The 13,396-nt window shown below is 44.8% G+C and overlaps 1 protein-coding gene across 2 annotated transcripts in view; it reads left to right on the top strand.

The window, feature by feature from the left end:
- The window catches only part of LOC137384774 (protein PHTF2-like), a 155,971-nt gene that overhangs the window by 54,950 nt on the left and 87,625 nt on the right, over window positions 1-13,396 (top strand). For both annotated transcript variants that reach the window (XR_010977655.1, XM_068059228.1), the window contains exons 5-7: window positions 1,931-2,089; window positions 3,305-3,470; window positions 5,288-5,446. Coding sequence is in view for 1 of the 2 variants with exons in the window: in XM_068059228.1 (XP_067915329.1) it covers window positions 1,931-2,089; window positions 3,305-3,470; window positions 5,288-5,446 (484 nt within the window). In the remaining variant the exon portion in view is untranslated. The remainder of the gene's footprint in view (window positions 1-1,930; window positions 2,090-3,304; window positions 3,471-5,287; window positions 5,447-13,396) is intronic.

Below are 13,396 nucleotides of genomic sequence, written 5' to 3'. Positions count from 1 at the left end.
CGTCTGGGTCCGGGGTGAGGTGGGGGACCCTGAAGATGACCCTGGATGAGGCCCACCATGGACCTTGACGCGGCAGGGCCCGGCCCGATCTTCCCGGTGGCAGCAAGGCACCGTGGGAGCCTACCTGCTGCTGGATGACGGGACCACAATTTGAATATTTAAATCAATTAAAATAAACTTGCGTTGCCTCCTGATGTCCCACTGCAATCTTCAGCTCAGTAGCCGGCACTTCTGTGCCTTCAGATCCCGGTCCATGGAAACGAGGCACAACACTGGTGGGGAGGTGGGGAAGGTAAATTATTTTCAGAGCGGATGAGGGGGTGAATGGGGTCAAATTAACGTCATGGGTTTAGGGGATGGTGGGAAGGGTTGTAGTTTAAAGTCTGTGCAGTTTGAGGAGGGGAAGGTCAGATGGTAAAGGTAAGTGATTTTTTGGGGGGAAAGGGGAAATAATTTAATTGGTATGGGGGGGTGGGAGAGAAAAAAAAGAAATGTGTTTTTTTAAAATGTAATTAAATCTATCTTTAAATATTTATATATGCTAGTAGAGCTAGCAGCCCTTTAAAAATGACATTAGTGCCTGCGCGCAGGCAGCTGATGCCATTGCTGGGGACGGGCAGCCCACCCCCTCCACGTGATCGGTGGGGGGATGGGTGGTCCACCCCAGTTTTTTAAATGAGTCGCCGTGCTTGGAATCGCGGCGGCTCTTTGGCATATGGCTTGTACAGGGGGGCAGCCATTTTTGAAGCTTGCCACCGAAATCAGCAGCGAGCTTATAAAATCCAGCTTTTGATGTTGTCAACTGCTTCATCATCTGCCTTTGTATCATTTACCTTGGAGCTGTCAATTTTCCCCCATTTCACACAGGGGACAATGGATTTCCTATTGAGAATTCTCCTGTATCTTTGCTTTTTGGAAGAAGAGAAGGATAAGCATGTCCAGTGGCACCAAATATGCAAGACACCCATCCCCTGATATCCCCATACCAAGATATATAGATAGACATGCCCATGCTTGCGTTTGACAGAAGGGCAGTGTCTGTACAGTTTTTCTTTTTACAAAGGAAGCTGTCACTGAGTTATGTCATATGCTGGTATGGGACCTACATTGCTAATATTTTCCGAACAGTTGTGCACAGATACATTAAGTTGGTTAGAGCAAGCAATCTAATCTCATTTCCCATGGACAACTAGCAGCTGCAAGATCAGGCATTGTAATTTTTGAGTGGCAGGATTCTCAAACGGTTGCATCTACAGTCTCTTGCTCAATGCCACTATCTACCTTGAGAGCAAAGGACCACAGTCTGCATATAGTTTATTCATGACCAGCAGCATCCTGTTATGCAAGTGAATGCCCACTTTCCTGGAGGCCTCTACAGTACCTTCATTTTAGGGGAATCCACTGTAAAAGCACTCTGACCCAGAAAGGCAAGTTTTCAGGTGGCTCCTAGGAGATTGTCTATTTTCTGCACCTGTGGCTCATGTGACACCTGTGTGTTATCCCAGGACCTAACGTAAGCAGTTGTATAGCAAGATCCATTCATGCACCAGAGTAATAGAGCACATCACTGGCACATTGAAAGTGCACTTCAGGTGCATGGATCAATATGGGGATGTCCTACAGTCTACTTTGCCTACAGTTATGGTTGTGTGCTGCATGCTGAACAAGTTTTCCTTACAAAGAGCCATTATTGTAGAGGTCCTAGAGGTGGAAGGCTCACAGCAGCAAGAGGACCAGCAACAGCCTGCAGAGGATATGGATGACAACCCATTGCGAGATGCCAGAGAATTTTCATGGCTTGCCATGTTTTCAAAGACAATGCAGTTAATTGTCATAAATTTACATGAACAATTTTGAAGGATTTACACAAAATGCTTTTCTTTTGCCTACTTATTTACAAAGACATCCATTTCTCTTTTGAACACCATAGGATCTGCTTTTGCTAAAGCAAAACCTGAAAGTCCATGGACTTCATTAACTAGAAAAGGAATTGTGAGAGTTGTGTTCTTCCCATTCTTCTTCAAATGGTGGATACAAGTGACCTCAAAGTGCATCTTTTCATGGCTACTTATTTTATACCTCCTTCAAGGTGAGATATAACTTGCACTCCATGACCAGTCAATATGCGTGGGAACATTTTGGTGAGGTAGTCAAGCTTTCCGTGTTCCCAATACAAACACAGCTTTATAGTCACACTGGGGTTGAAAGATATTTATTTTCCCTGATGCTAGCAGCATTTCAAATCTATACAAATTAAATATAGAGCTCTATTTGCTATGCTTAAAGTAATTCACTGAAATTTTGGATATTGATGCATATTATGTAAGGAATACATAAGTAGGATGCTGCCCTCCAAAGGTGTAAATACAACAAGGTCAGGCTGAGAACTTGCTTAAGACAGTTGGTTTTCTAATGTTTCAATTAGCCTGTTTTCTCTGCATAGTGGCAGCACCAGATTCCTTGTATTGCAGCAACAGGGGTAGCTTTAGTGCTGTTGCTACAGGCAGAGGAGCTCCTGTCCACTAAAAATCAATTTTCTATTGCACTTGTGCTGTTTTGCCAGTGGAGCATAGCCTTTCAACACTACATTCCCATTTTGGGAACACTAATAAATGATCTTATCTGAATATTTTGGAGAATTTATAGAATGTTGCAGCACAGAATGAAGCCATTTGCCACATTGTGCTTGTGCTAGCTCTCTGGAAGAGCTAACTACTGAGTTCAATTTCTCTGCTCTTTATCCTATGCGTGCTTACATTTTTCTTTTTCAAATATTTATTCACTTTTTGAACTGTATTGCAGATTCTGTCCTCTGGTAGGGTATTCCATATCCAAACTACCCACAGCAGAAAAAGTCTCCTGATCTCTTCTTTTGTTCATTTTGGCAATCATCTTAAACTAATGTCATAGAATTATACTGCACAAAAGGAGGCCATTTGGCTCATCATGCCTGAGTTCATTAGTTACTGATTTACTGACTAGTGGAAATAGTTCTTCCCAATGCATCTGATCAAAACCTCTTAAATTTTGAATACTTCTGTCATATTTCCTGTTTTAGTGAAAGAAACTGTTTTTCATCTCTCCTGTTCAACTAACTTCCTATCCATGCTGCCACATTTCCTTCAGTACTATGTGCCTTACTTTTATCAAGAAAGAATCTGATGAAGGGTTATTAACCTGAAACATTAACTCTGCAAGTTTATTTTGATACAATTTTCATAATAAATTGAGAAGCTGTTAGAGACCAGTACATCAGAATTAAAATTTCCTAAATAAATAGTCTAATTGACTCTTCTGTTTATAGTTACAGCAATAGTGTTGTTTTGCACAGCTGAAGTTACGCATAGTGTACCATACACTGAAATATTTGGGCCTATTTGGCTGATGTTACTGCTTGGGACAGTTCATTGCCAGATTGTATCAACACATACACCCAAGCCTGCAACAAGTAGCGGGGGCAAAAGAAGAAGGTATCCTCTATTTTTGGAAACATTTGCTGCTTGCTTTAAAGAATTTGAATGAATGCATGCTTTACATTTTTAAGTGTCAACATTTATACCATACAGAGCCAGTATTAAGTAGTATAGTGTTAATTGTTTGAAAAAAAATGGCTAATGAACCAAATGCACATGAATGTTGGTGGAACAGAAAGAGTTGGGTTTGGAAGTTCTGCTTCCAATGTAAGCCAATCTTTTTTTTTTAAAAAAATTGTAGATTATTGGGATTGAGATGTACCACAACAAGGCTGTGTGTTACATCACTCAAAGTGAAATATTAGCAGTATGGCTACTCAAGAGAATTTTTCCTCAAATTTAAGACACTATATTGTGGCACATATCAAAATAAAATTGCTGTAATATGGTCCTTTTTATTATTGTAATTTGCTAAATGTTGCAATAAGTGAACCAGCCTCGGTTTTTCAGGGTAGATTAACACCAGGCTTGATCCAAGGAGTTGTAGTAATTGAAAAATTGGTGGTTGAGAAATTCAACTGATGGCACCTTTTTTATTTGCTGAAAAAATGGCAGGCAGCAGTTGAAAATCTGGGTGGGAGGCACTGCCCTATTGACACTCAAGGCCTGCCTAATGCAGTATTCAGGCATAAGGCCGGCTTAAATCTGCATACTTTTGGTCATGTGCCAGGCCCTGACTGCAAAATTCAGGTACACGTTACACCAAGTAAAAATATTTTTTTGAGGCCAGGAGGAGCAGGAGTGCATCTCTAGGCTTAATATGAATGATGTGGGCCACTAAAGTAGAGAAATTGCTTGCTGATCTCACTTCTAGGAGAATCTCCAGAGAGCCTGTGGGCAAAGTAGAAAACTCACATCATGTAACTGCATTTAAATAAATAAATTAGCTATGTAGCATGATAAATATAGGCAAGTATTTAGTGAGTTATGATATCCTATTATTTAAATAGAATTACAGCCATTGCGAAGTTAAATAAGAGCCAAGTTTATACTGAGTATATTTTTGAACTAAATATGTTTATTTTGCATCTGTAAGCAATCTGTCCTTGTTTAATAACTGTACATTTTGAGTTTTTTTAATTAAACGGGACAAATTGCTTCCTATTGTGATTTTTCTTGAAGGTGGCCACATAAGAGGGGCTAAATAAGAGAGTGACAAGGTGGCATAGCATGTTACAATTCCATTATTGCAATAACTAGTATATTATGGTCTCGTGTACAATCATAAATTTTCTCATCTGCTGTGCTGCCATACAGAGGTGAAGAACACGTTCCATCTTTCCTGCAGGGAGGGAAAATCAGCATGCCTCCTGTGTGTGTCTCCGAGCAGCATGTTATCAAATACAATCAGTAAGCAGTGGAGACTAGGGGAATAATTTTCATTTTTAGGTGTAAAAAAAGTTCAAATTTGATTTGTCTTGCACTGCATTAAGAGCTGCCTGACTCCCAAGTACGAATAATAATCAATTTCCCATTCTATACTCATTTGCACATAAAATCTGTTACTATGTTGTAAATATTTAACTGTTTAGCAAAGCAGTTGATTTCGGGAACATCTTGATGCACATCATTAAAATATATTGATTTTAAAAAAATAGTTACATTTACTTTTTAAGCCTGGCATCTGACTGATTCATTGTAGCTGGAAAATGAAAAACATGTACTGAAAATAAATTGTGGATCCTGTGAAAATTGAAATGCCGTTTTATAAAACCCATTGCATTGATTTTCGACAGGACCTGCAGGCACAGTAGCAGTTGAATGGTAATACTGATTTAACAGTATAACTACATTTTTTAATCTTTCTTACAAAGGAAATTGCGGAAAGCAGCTCATCTGGAAGTACATAGGGAAGGAGATGGCTCTAGTACCACAGATAATACTCAGGAGGTGTACCACCAGTCTGGCGCAGGCACCAACTACAGTGTTGGTGCAATCTTCAGAGAGATCTGGCATGCTTTTTATTTTCCAGGGTGTGTACTGTAATTTTACTAGTCTGTGTTTGCGTAGTTTCCTTTTTGTTATACTCCTGTTCAGTTAAATGTTCGAGTGCTCTGAAACTCTGACAATCTTTCTTTTCCTTACTTTTGCTACCCTATTCTCCTTGCCTCATTTGGCTATATTTCTTGCTGAGGTAGAGATCCACAGGTGCCAACAAACTTCCAGTATGCTTCAGTGTGAATGTAGGGAGTTAATGCTAGCAGGCTTTCTGACTGTGGAGTGTGATCCTCATCTCACCAGTGTCTATGTGTGGACTTTTCAATATTGGCTTCTGTTCAGTATCAGGAGTGGGAAGCTTGTTTTTGCTTTTCCCTCCCTAGCCCAGGACTACTGAGGCTAAATGTAGCTCCCAAATACACCTCCAGATAGTTAACCCAACACAGACCAGAAATTGAATGTAATGCTTTTCTGCTCTGTATAGCATATAACTTCACCAGGCAATGCATGATGGCCTTGGGGAGCACCCTGATGAAATATTACCTTCCCTCAGCTAAGATGGTCACAAAATCGCACATTGTATTGACTTGAAACTCATTGTAAATATTAATCTAATAGTTAATTTTTTAGCATTTGCAATTTCGATTTACTTTTACCATACCTACTGTCATATGAGATGTTATTTTTGGTAAATAGAGCCTTTGTGCAATTTCAATACCTGAAATAAACAATAATGGTCAGAATTTTAGAGCACTTTTATATGTTTGCCCTGTTACAAACTGCTCCGTAATAATACTACATTTGTTTCAAAAGCAACAGTTCTGATCTCAATGTTCTTAGTTACCTCTATGCTTTAGCACTGTCCATATTTTTGAATTTAATGCATTGATTTTCTTTATCCTCTGCAGTCCCTATATCCAAAACTGACCCAAATATTTCACTTTAATAAAAGAAATATGAAGCTCAAATCAGGGAAATATAAAGATTAGCTTGACATTTCTAAGATGGAAAACAAAGACTAATATAAACAAAGTGGTTAACTGTATTTGTATATGATCTCATGCCAATATAAGTTTACAATTTTTTTTAACCATGTTACGAAATTGATAAACAGCATAAAATAGCTCCTATATTTATAGTAATCACAAGCAATTTGATAGGGTACCATGCAAGAAAGTTTTAGTTTAATTCTGGGATTTGACAGTACGGAGAGGTGTAAAAGAGTGTTAGGATGTGATAGGAGTAGTGCTCTGAAGGGGCATAGTAGGGTGGTAGAGGGGGTGGGGAGTGGAGGGTTCTTGGCATGTGATTGATTGGATGAGATGGTACTTGTAGGGAGCTTCTGTTGTGAGAAACACTCAGGAGTTTGATCCCATGATTTTGGAGAATTAGAATGGGTTATAGATTTTGTGAGGAAGTTGGAAGAGTTGAGTAGTCTGGGCATTTTGGTAGGGGGTCCGAAACATAGGGCCTGAAGTCTGGGACTGTATCTTGTGAGTAGGATGTTATTGGGAGAGGGGTGCTGAGGTGTTCCAGTGCTGGAAGGGTGATAGTTTGGTTTGGGAGTAATGGAGTGGTGCTAGGATCAGTAAAAATTGGGAATGGGGGTCTTTGCTTCTGGGAGGATTAGAAGAGACCTCTAGGATCTGGTACTGGGAATGGTTGCAATTGTGGAGTATTTTAGTAGGATGGGATCAAATACATCAGTAACAGATTGGGTGAGAACTCCTGGGAAATGGCATTGTAGGGCATGGAAGCACTGGCTGTGGTGTTTTGGGGCCTTTGTTGTTAAGATTGAAATCATCTCCCAAAGATCTATTTTTGGCTCCCTCCCCTTTCTTATCTACAGATCTGAAGATGTGGCTCGATTTTGCCACATGAGAGGAAGTCCCAACTCGAGACAAATGCAGGTTGTGCAGCCACGGGCAGATGGCAGGACTTCCTTTGCAATCTTCCTATCTGCATCCAATTAACGCCTGGCAGGCGGGTGACAGGTGGGAGGAAGTTCTGGCATCTCAAAGGAAGGTGCCTTATTTGAAGGCCAGTCTGCATCCTTCATGAAGGCTGCATACATACAGCTGGATTTAATGGGCCCTCTGGAGACAGGGTGGGGGGCAGTGGAGACTATAGAATTCCGACAGGGGGCGGAGGGCCCGTCGCCTCCCATTGCAGTGCAATTAAGTCGGCGGTAGGATAGCCCAATGACCGCCTTCCCGCCATAAGGCCAGTTGAGGCCCTTAAGAGTCCTACTATCATCCACTTAGGGGTCTCTTGCCTGTGCCACTAGCATTAAGCTAGCATTGCAGTGGAGTGGTTGGGGGGGGGAGGGTTCCGCCATGCAGGCTGGTCGCCTAGTAGAACGAGGCGACCTGCCTGCAGGCTTGGGGGTCCCATGAAGGGCCCCAGCGGGAAACAGCCCACCTCCAACCACCACCCACCCCCCCCCCCCCCCCCCCCCCCCCCCCACCAAATCAGCAGGGCCTGCTGCCTGCTGAATTGGCCCTGACGACTCCACCTCGCTTACCTTGGGGATCCCAGCACTGGGCAGTTAATTGCTTGGGCACCTAAATAGAGCTTGAGAGGGGGCTGCAGATGCCTGAAACTGGTTTCCCACCACCTTTTTGGCCCGGTGCTGGGGCCCTGCCGGCTCTACTAAACCCAGTCCATAGAGGGCATTGGAAGGGGTGCAGAACAAAAGAAGTTGTGGAGGAATGGCTGGAGTCAAGGAAGAGTGGCTCCATGGTTCTGTAGCTCTTCTCTGGAGGTGCTCCTGTGGGTGCCGAGGGAACAGAGAGAGGTGCTGTTCCCAGTGGATGGGAGGAGGAGGCCAGCAGGCCTCATCATGAAGGCCTGGCTGGAGGTTGCTGAGGAAGTCAGTAATGAACATGGGTGCAGTGTCAGAAGCGTTTCAGTGACCTGCTGTGGTCTGGCAAGGTGAGTAGCATTCACAATTGCAAGCTCACAGCCCTACATGTCTTAAATGGCGCCCATGAGATGCGAGGCAAGGTGGCCGACCCATGCATCGAGCCTGACCAGGGTTCAGTATCCACATTGAGACATGGTGCTGCCTCACAGCAAAGGCCCGTGAGCCAGAGGTGATCGCTGTATTGACAAGCCTGAATGGCCTCTTCCAGCAGGTCTTCAAGTGGCGCAATGCTCAACATGTAATGTGGCACAAAGTGACAAGCACAGCTAGGCTTTGAGACAGAGTGACACTGTATGTCCATGTATGTGGTTGGAGGAGAAGTGTGCTGATCATGCTAGGGAGCAGAGAAGAATGGGAGGTGGTGTGCCATTCATATCTGTAATGGCACTGATGGAGGAGGAGGCGGCAATAGAGATAGGATGGGTTGCAGCAGGGCCTGTTGCTGAGGACGAGGCAGGTATAGAGCCCCTAGAGTGAGTAATGCGATGGGTGTGGGCATCAAACCTTCTGATGGGTTTTCAGTCTGGCTCCTCTGTGGGCTTTGGTGAACACAGGAAACTCCAGACCAAGGACAGGCAGCAGGAGTTGGTTGAAAGCGCAACTTATTAACGTCACTCTTGTCTCCCAAAGAGACCGACGATGGCACCAGGACCACATGAGACCTCAGAGGAGCCTCTGCCGCCATCTGAGGAGACAGCGTCACATCAGTCCAGCACACCCTCCACCAGCGCAGATATACTCACGTCGGGGGGCATTAACGCATATATAGAAAGGGTGAACACAGCACAAATGTGCACATGCAGCTAACGGAGGGAGTGACAGCTGCGGCCGCTCCCCATCGGAGGGTGGAGAGAAGACTCAGCAACGCTCAGCTTTCAGTAGATGGCAAGCCTCTGGAGTCATCAGCAAAGCAGCAGATGCTGGAACAGCAGTGTGAAATGTGTGGACATCTGTCAGAGTTCCCAGAGGCTGTTCGCTCCTATGCGCTAATGATGGAGGAGCCCATCCATGCCACAGGTGGTGCCATGACTTTAGCGTGTGAGTGCATGTCCTTCCCCCCCCCCCCCCCCCCCCCCCCCCCCCATTGAGAGTGGCAACCATATGGAGAGCCACATGCAGCATACCACTGAGTGGTATGCACCGACCTCCACAGTATCTCCTCTTCCATGAGTTGCGATGGGTAGGCGGGCGACCCGGAGACGTGTGGACCCGTTGCCTTACGATCAGCCACTCCAGATAAGCGGGAAGGGCAGGTGGGCCTTGATAGGGTCAAGGAAAGGCTGCCTGGAACCTTTGGTGGCTCATCTCAAGGTGCTCCTTGCATTAAGAGTAGCACACAAACGCAATATGCAGCGCTGATGACCGAGGTGGCCCTTGCACAGATGCACCCAGGAGTTGTCTGCCAAAGGCATCTCCTGCACTGGAACAGAAAAGCCAGCAGCCTGCCTCCACATCTACTGCAAGCGTTGGGAGAGCACAAATCCACTTAGTTGCACTTGGGGCCTCATAAGGTGATTTTTTTTTTTTTTGCCAAAAACCAAAGTGTTAGGTGTTTGTGCAAAATTAAGTTGTTGTAATGCATACTTTAATGAGTCGTCTGTTCATCTCGATGTTGAGCACTTGAGATTTTTTTTCTTTCACAGGATGTGAGCATCGCTGGCAAGGTCAGCATTTGTTGACCATCCCGAATTGCCCTTGAGAAGGTAGTGGTGAGCTGCTTTCTTGAACTGCTGCAGTCTATCTGATGTAGGTATACCCACAGTACTGTTAGGGAGGGAGTTCCAGGATTTTGACCCAGAGACGGTGAAGGAACGGCAACATATTTCCAAGTCAGGATGGTGTGTGGCTTGGAGGGGCACTTGCAGATGGTGGTGTTCCCATGCATCTGCTGCCCTTGTTCTTTTAGGTGGTTGAAGTCATGGGCTTGGAACGTGTTGTCGAAGGAGGCTTGGCGAGTTGCGGCAGTGCACCTTGTATAGGGTACACACTGCTGTCATTGTGCATCGGTGCTGGAGGAAGTGAATGTTGAAGGTGGTGTATAAGGCATCAATCAAGTGGGCTTCTTTGTCCTGGATGGTGTCGAGCTACTTGAGTGTTGTCGGAGCTGCACCATCCAGGCAAGTGGAGAGTATTCCATCACACTCCTCACTTGTGCCTTGTAGATGGTGGGCAGTCAGAGGTGAGTTACTCACCGCAGAATTCCCAGCCTCTGACCTGCTCTTGATGCCACAGTATTTCTATGGCAGGTCCAACTAAGTTTCTGGTCAATGGTAACCCCGAGGATGTTGATGGTGGGGGATGCAGTGATTGTAATGCCATTGAATGTCAAGGGGAGATGGTTAAATTCTCTCTCGTTGGAGATGCTCATTGCCTGACACTTTTGTGGCACGAATGTTGCTTGCTACCCAAGCCTGAATGTTGAACTGCCTCAGTATCTGAGGAGTTGCGAATGGTGCTGAACGCTGTGTAATCATCAGTGAACATCCCCACTTCTGACCTTATGATGGAGGGAAGGTCATTAATGAAGCAGCTGTAGATGATTGGGGCCAGGACACTACCCTGAGGAACTCCTGCAGTGATGTCCTGGGGCTTAGATGTTTAGCCTCCAACAACCACAACCATCTTCCTTTTTGTTCTAGGTATGACTCCAAACAATGGAGAGTTTTCCCCCTGATTCCCATTGATTTCAATTTTGCTAGGGCACCTTGAGACCACACATGCTCAAATGCTGCCTTAACTTAAAGGACATTCACTCTCACCTCACCTCACGTGAAAAGGTATGCCCAAAATGAGGGCAATGGTGAATCTAGCCCTTGGAATGATATAATGATGGGATCAGTGAGATGGTAATGGCATTTAATAAAATGCCACCAAGGCTACCTTAGGGATAAGAATTGTTTCCAGGGACGTTTAACGGTAGCTCAGGGGAAACATGTGCTTATGACTGAGTCACATGTAACCCTGGGACACATGTCAGTACCTATTGTCAGCTCATCTTCCCCAGAGGAGGAGGCGGCACACTCAAAATGATCGACCATCTCCAATGCAGCTCTACTCTGGAGCGCCAGGTTGTGCAGAGTGCAACATACCATCACGATATGTGAGACCCTTCATGGGGTGTGTTGTGCGGTTCCCCCAGATCCACCATCTGAACCTCATTTTCAGGAGGCAAATGGCCTGTTCGAAGGTTGCCCTTGTAGTAATATGGCAGCGGTTGTAGTGTTCTCTGGCTCAGTGGTGGGTTCCACACAGGTGTAAGCAGCCATGTTTTTAACGTATACCCCTTGTCACCCAGTATCCATCCATGAAGGAGTTTGGGTGGTCTGAAGAGCTGAAGCACCTAGGACTGTCTCGTGATGTACGAGTCGTGACAGCTTTCTGGGAACTGTGCACACCTGCAGGATCCTTTTGCAGTGGTCGCAGACTATTTGCTCATTCGGAGAGTGGAACCCTCCTTGTTCATGAAGGGCTTTGCAGGAGCCTTGATGGCTACATGCGTGCAAATTACCTCCTGCACCTGAGGGAATCCAGCGATGGCCCCAGATCCTAACACTGGTCTGACCGATGTGACACTAATGAATTGTCCTGCCCTGTGGTACATGGCATCCGTAACATGCTTGATGCAGCAATGGGCTGCTGACTAGGAGATCCCTCACATCTTTCCAGATGATCCCTGGAATGAACCTGAGGCATAAAAGTTGAGCGCCACAGTCACCTTCACTGGCACAGACAATCGGTGCAAACCATATCCCAGTGTTATGAATTCCTCCTCCAGCATTCCGCAGAGGTCTGCTATTAACTGCCTTGACAGAGAGTCACTGGTGTTTTGACATCTCCATGAAGCTAAGCCTCTGTCTGTAAACTCTTTCAGCTGAATAGAGCCTTCCACGAACATTAGCCTACATCATTGCCCCTTGCGTCCTTCTCGTCCGCATCCCATTGCACCTTCGTGATGCTGGTCCTCCTCTTGTTGCCCTGCTCCATGTGGCTGAAGACATCAGGGCTCTGCTTCAACGCATTCCCTACCATTTTACCACCTTCCAAGCCCGTCACCAGGGGGCCAGGTTCCACAAGTATGCAGAGAACACTCCGCTCTACCATTCACCCACCTGTGTTGTCAGTCTGCTTGTGCAACATTCAGACTTGGATAAGCCACATTTTCCTTTAATTAAACATTGAGAAAACAGAAACAGCTGCCTTTTTGCCACTGCCACAAACTTTAATGTTACCACCAATTCCATCCTCCCTCTCATTCATCAATTCGGGTTGAACCAGACTGTTCACAACCTTGGCATCTGTCAATCCTCAGCTAAACTTCTGACCCTTCTCACATCTAAAAACTGCCTACTTCCACCTCCAGCAGAGTGGCTTCTGGGGTCGCTCATGAGTCTGGCAAAACTGTGTGTGGGTTCTGGAATTCAGGAGTAGGGGACATTATTGAGATGTGGGATTATTGGGTCCAGGAGTATTGGGAGGATTTTGTCTAAGGGAGAATTGGAGAGATGATGGTCTCTATTATTACAGAGCGGATAGGCTCTGAAAAGACCAAAGTAGTGAAGGATTTGACTAAAACAACAGCATGCCGTGTTTTCTAACACTTGTATTGTTCTGAAACAGCATATTCTACAACTTGCTATTATTGCTTTAAAAAAAAAATGAACAAGGAAAAAGATTTGAGGTGTATCAGTGGACCAGAGATTTGAAAGTCTCGTACTGAATGGCTACAGTTTACAAGGACAAACAAAACTTGGATATATAAGTCCAAGGAAGCAATACAGACATCAGAACAGATAGGGAGTGTTGTGGTCAATTTACCTCTAGAGATGGAGGAAAGAAAAGGAAGAGAGAGACCTGTGGTTCACATAGACAAATATTTGGAAGTGGCAGGGCAAGTTGATAAAGCTGTTGTTTTTTTGGGATCCTTGACTTTATAAATAGAGGCTGAGAGTCCAACAGCATGGATCTTTATAAATCACAGGTTAGGATTAAGCTGCTGTATTGTGTCCAATTCTGGGCCCCATACTTTGGAAGGATGTTTAGGAAGGCCTTGGGGGGGCGT

This window comes from Heterodontus francisci, chromosome 27 (assembly GCF_036365525.1).
Source record: "Heterodontus francisci isolate sHetFra1 chromosome 27, sHetFra1.hap1, whole genome shotgun sequence".
Lineage (NCBI taxonomy): Eukaryota > Metazoa > Chordata > Chondrichthyes > Heterodontiformes > Heterodontidae > Heterodontus > Heterodontus francisci.
The sequence above is the reverse complement of the archived record's forward strand: the minus strand, read 5'-3'. Positions and strand labels throughout refer to the sequence as shown.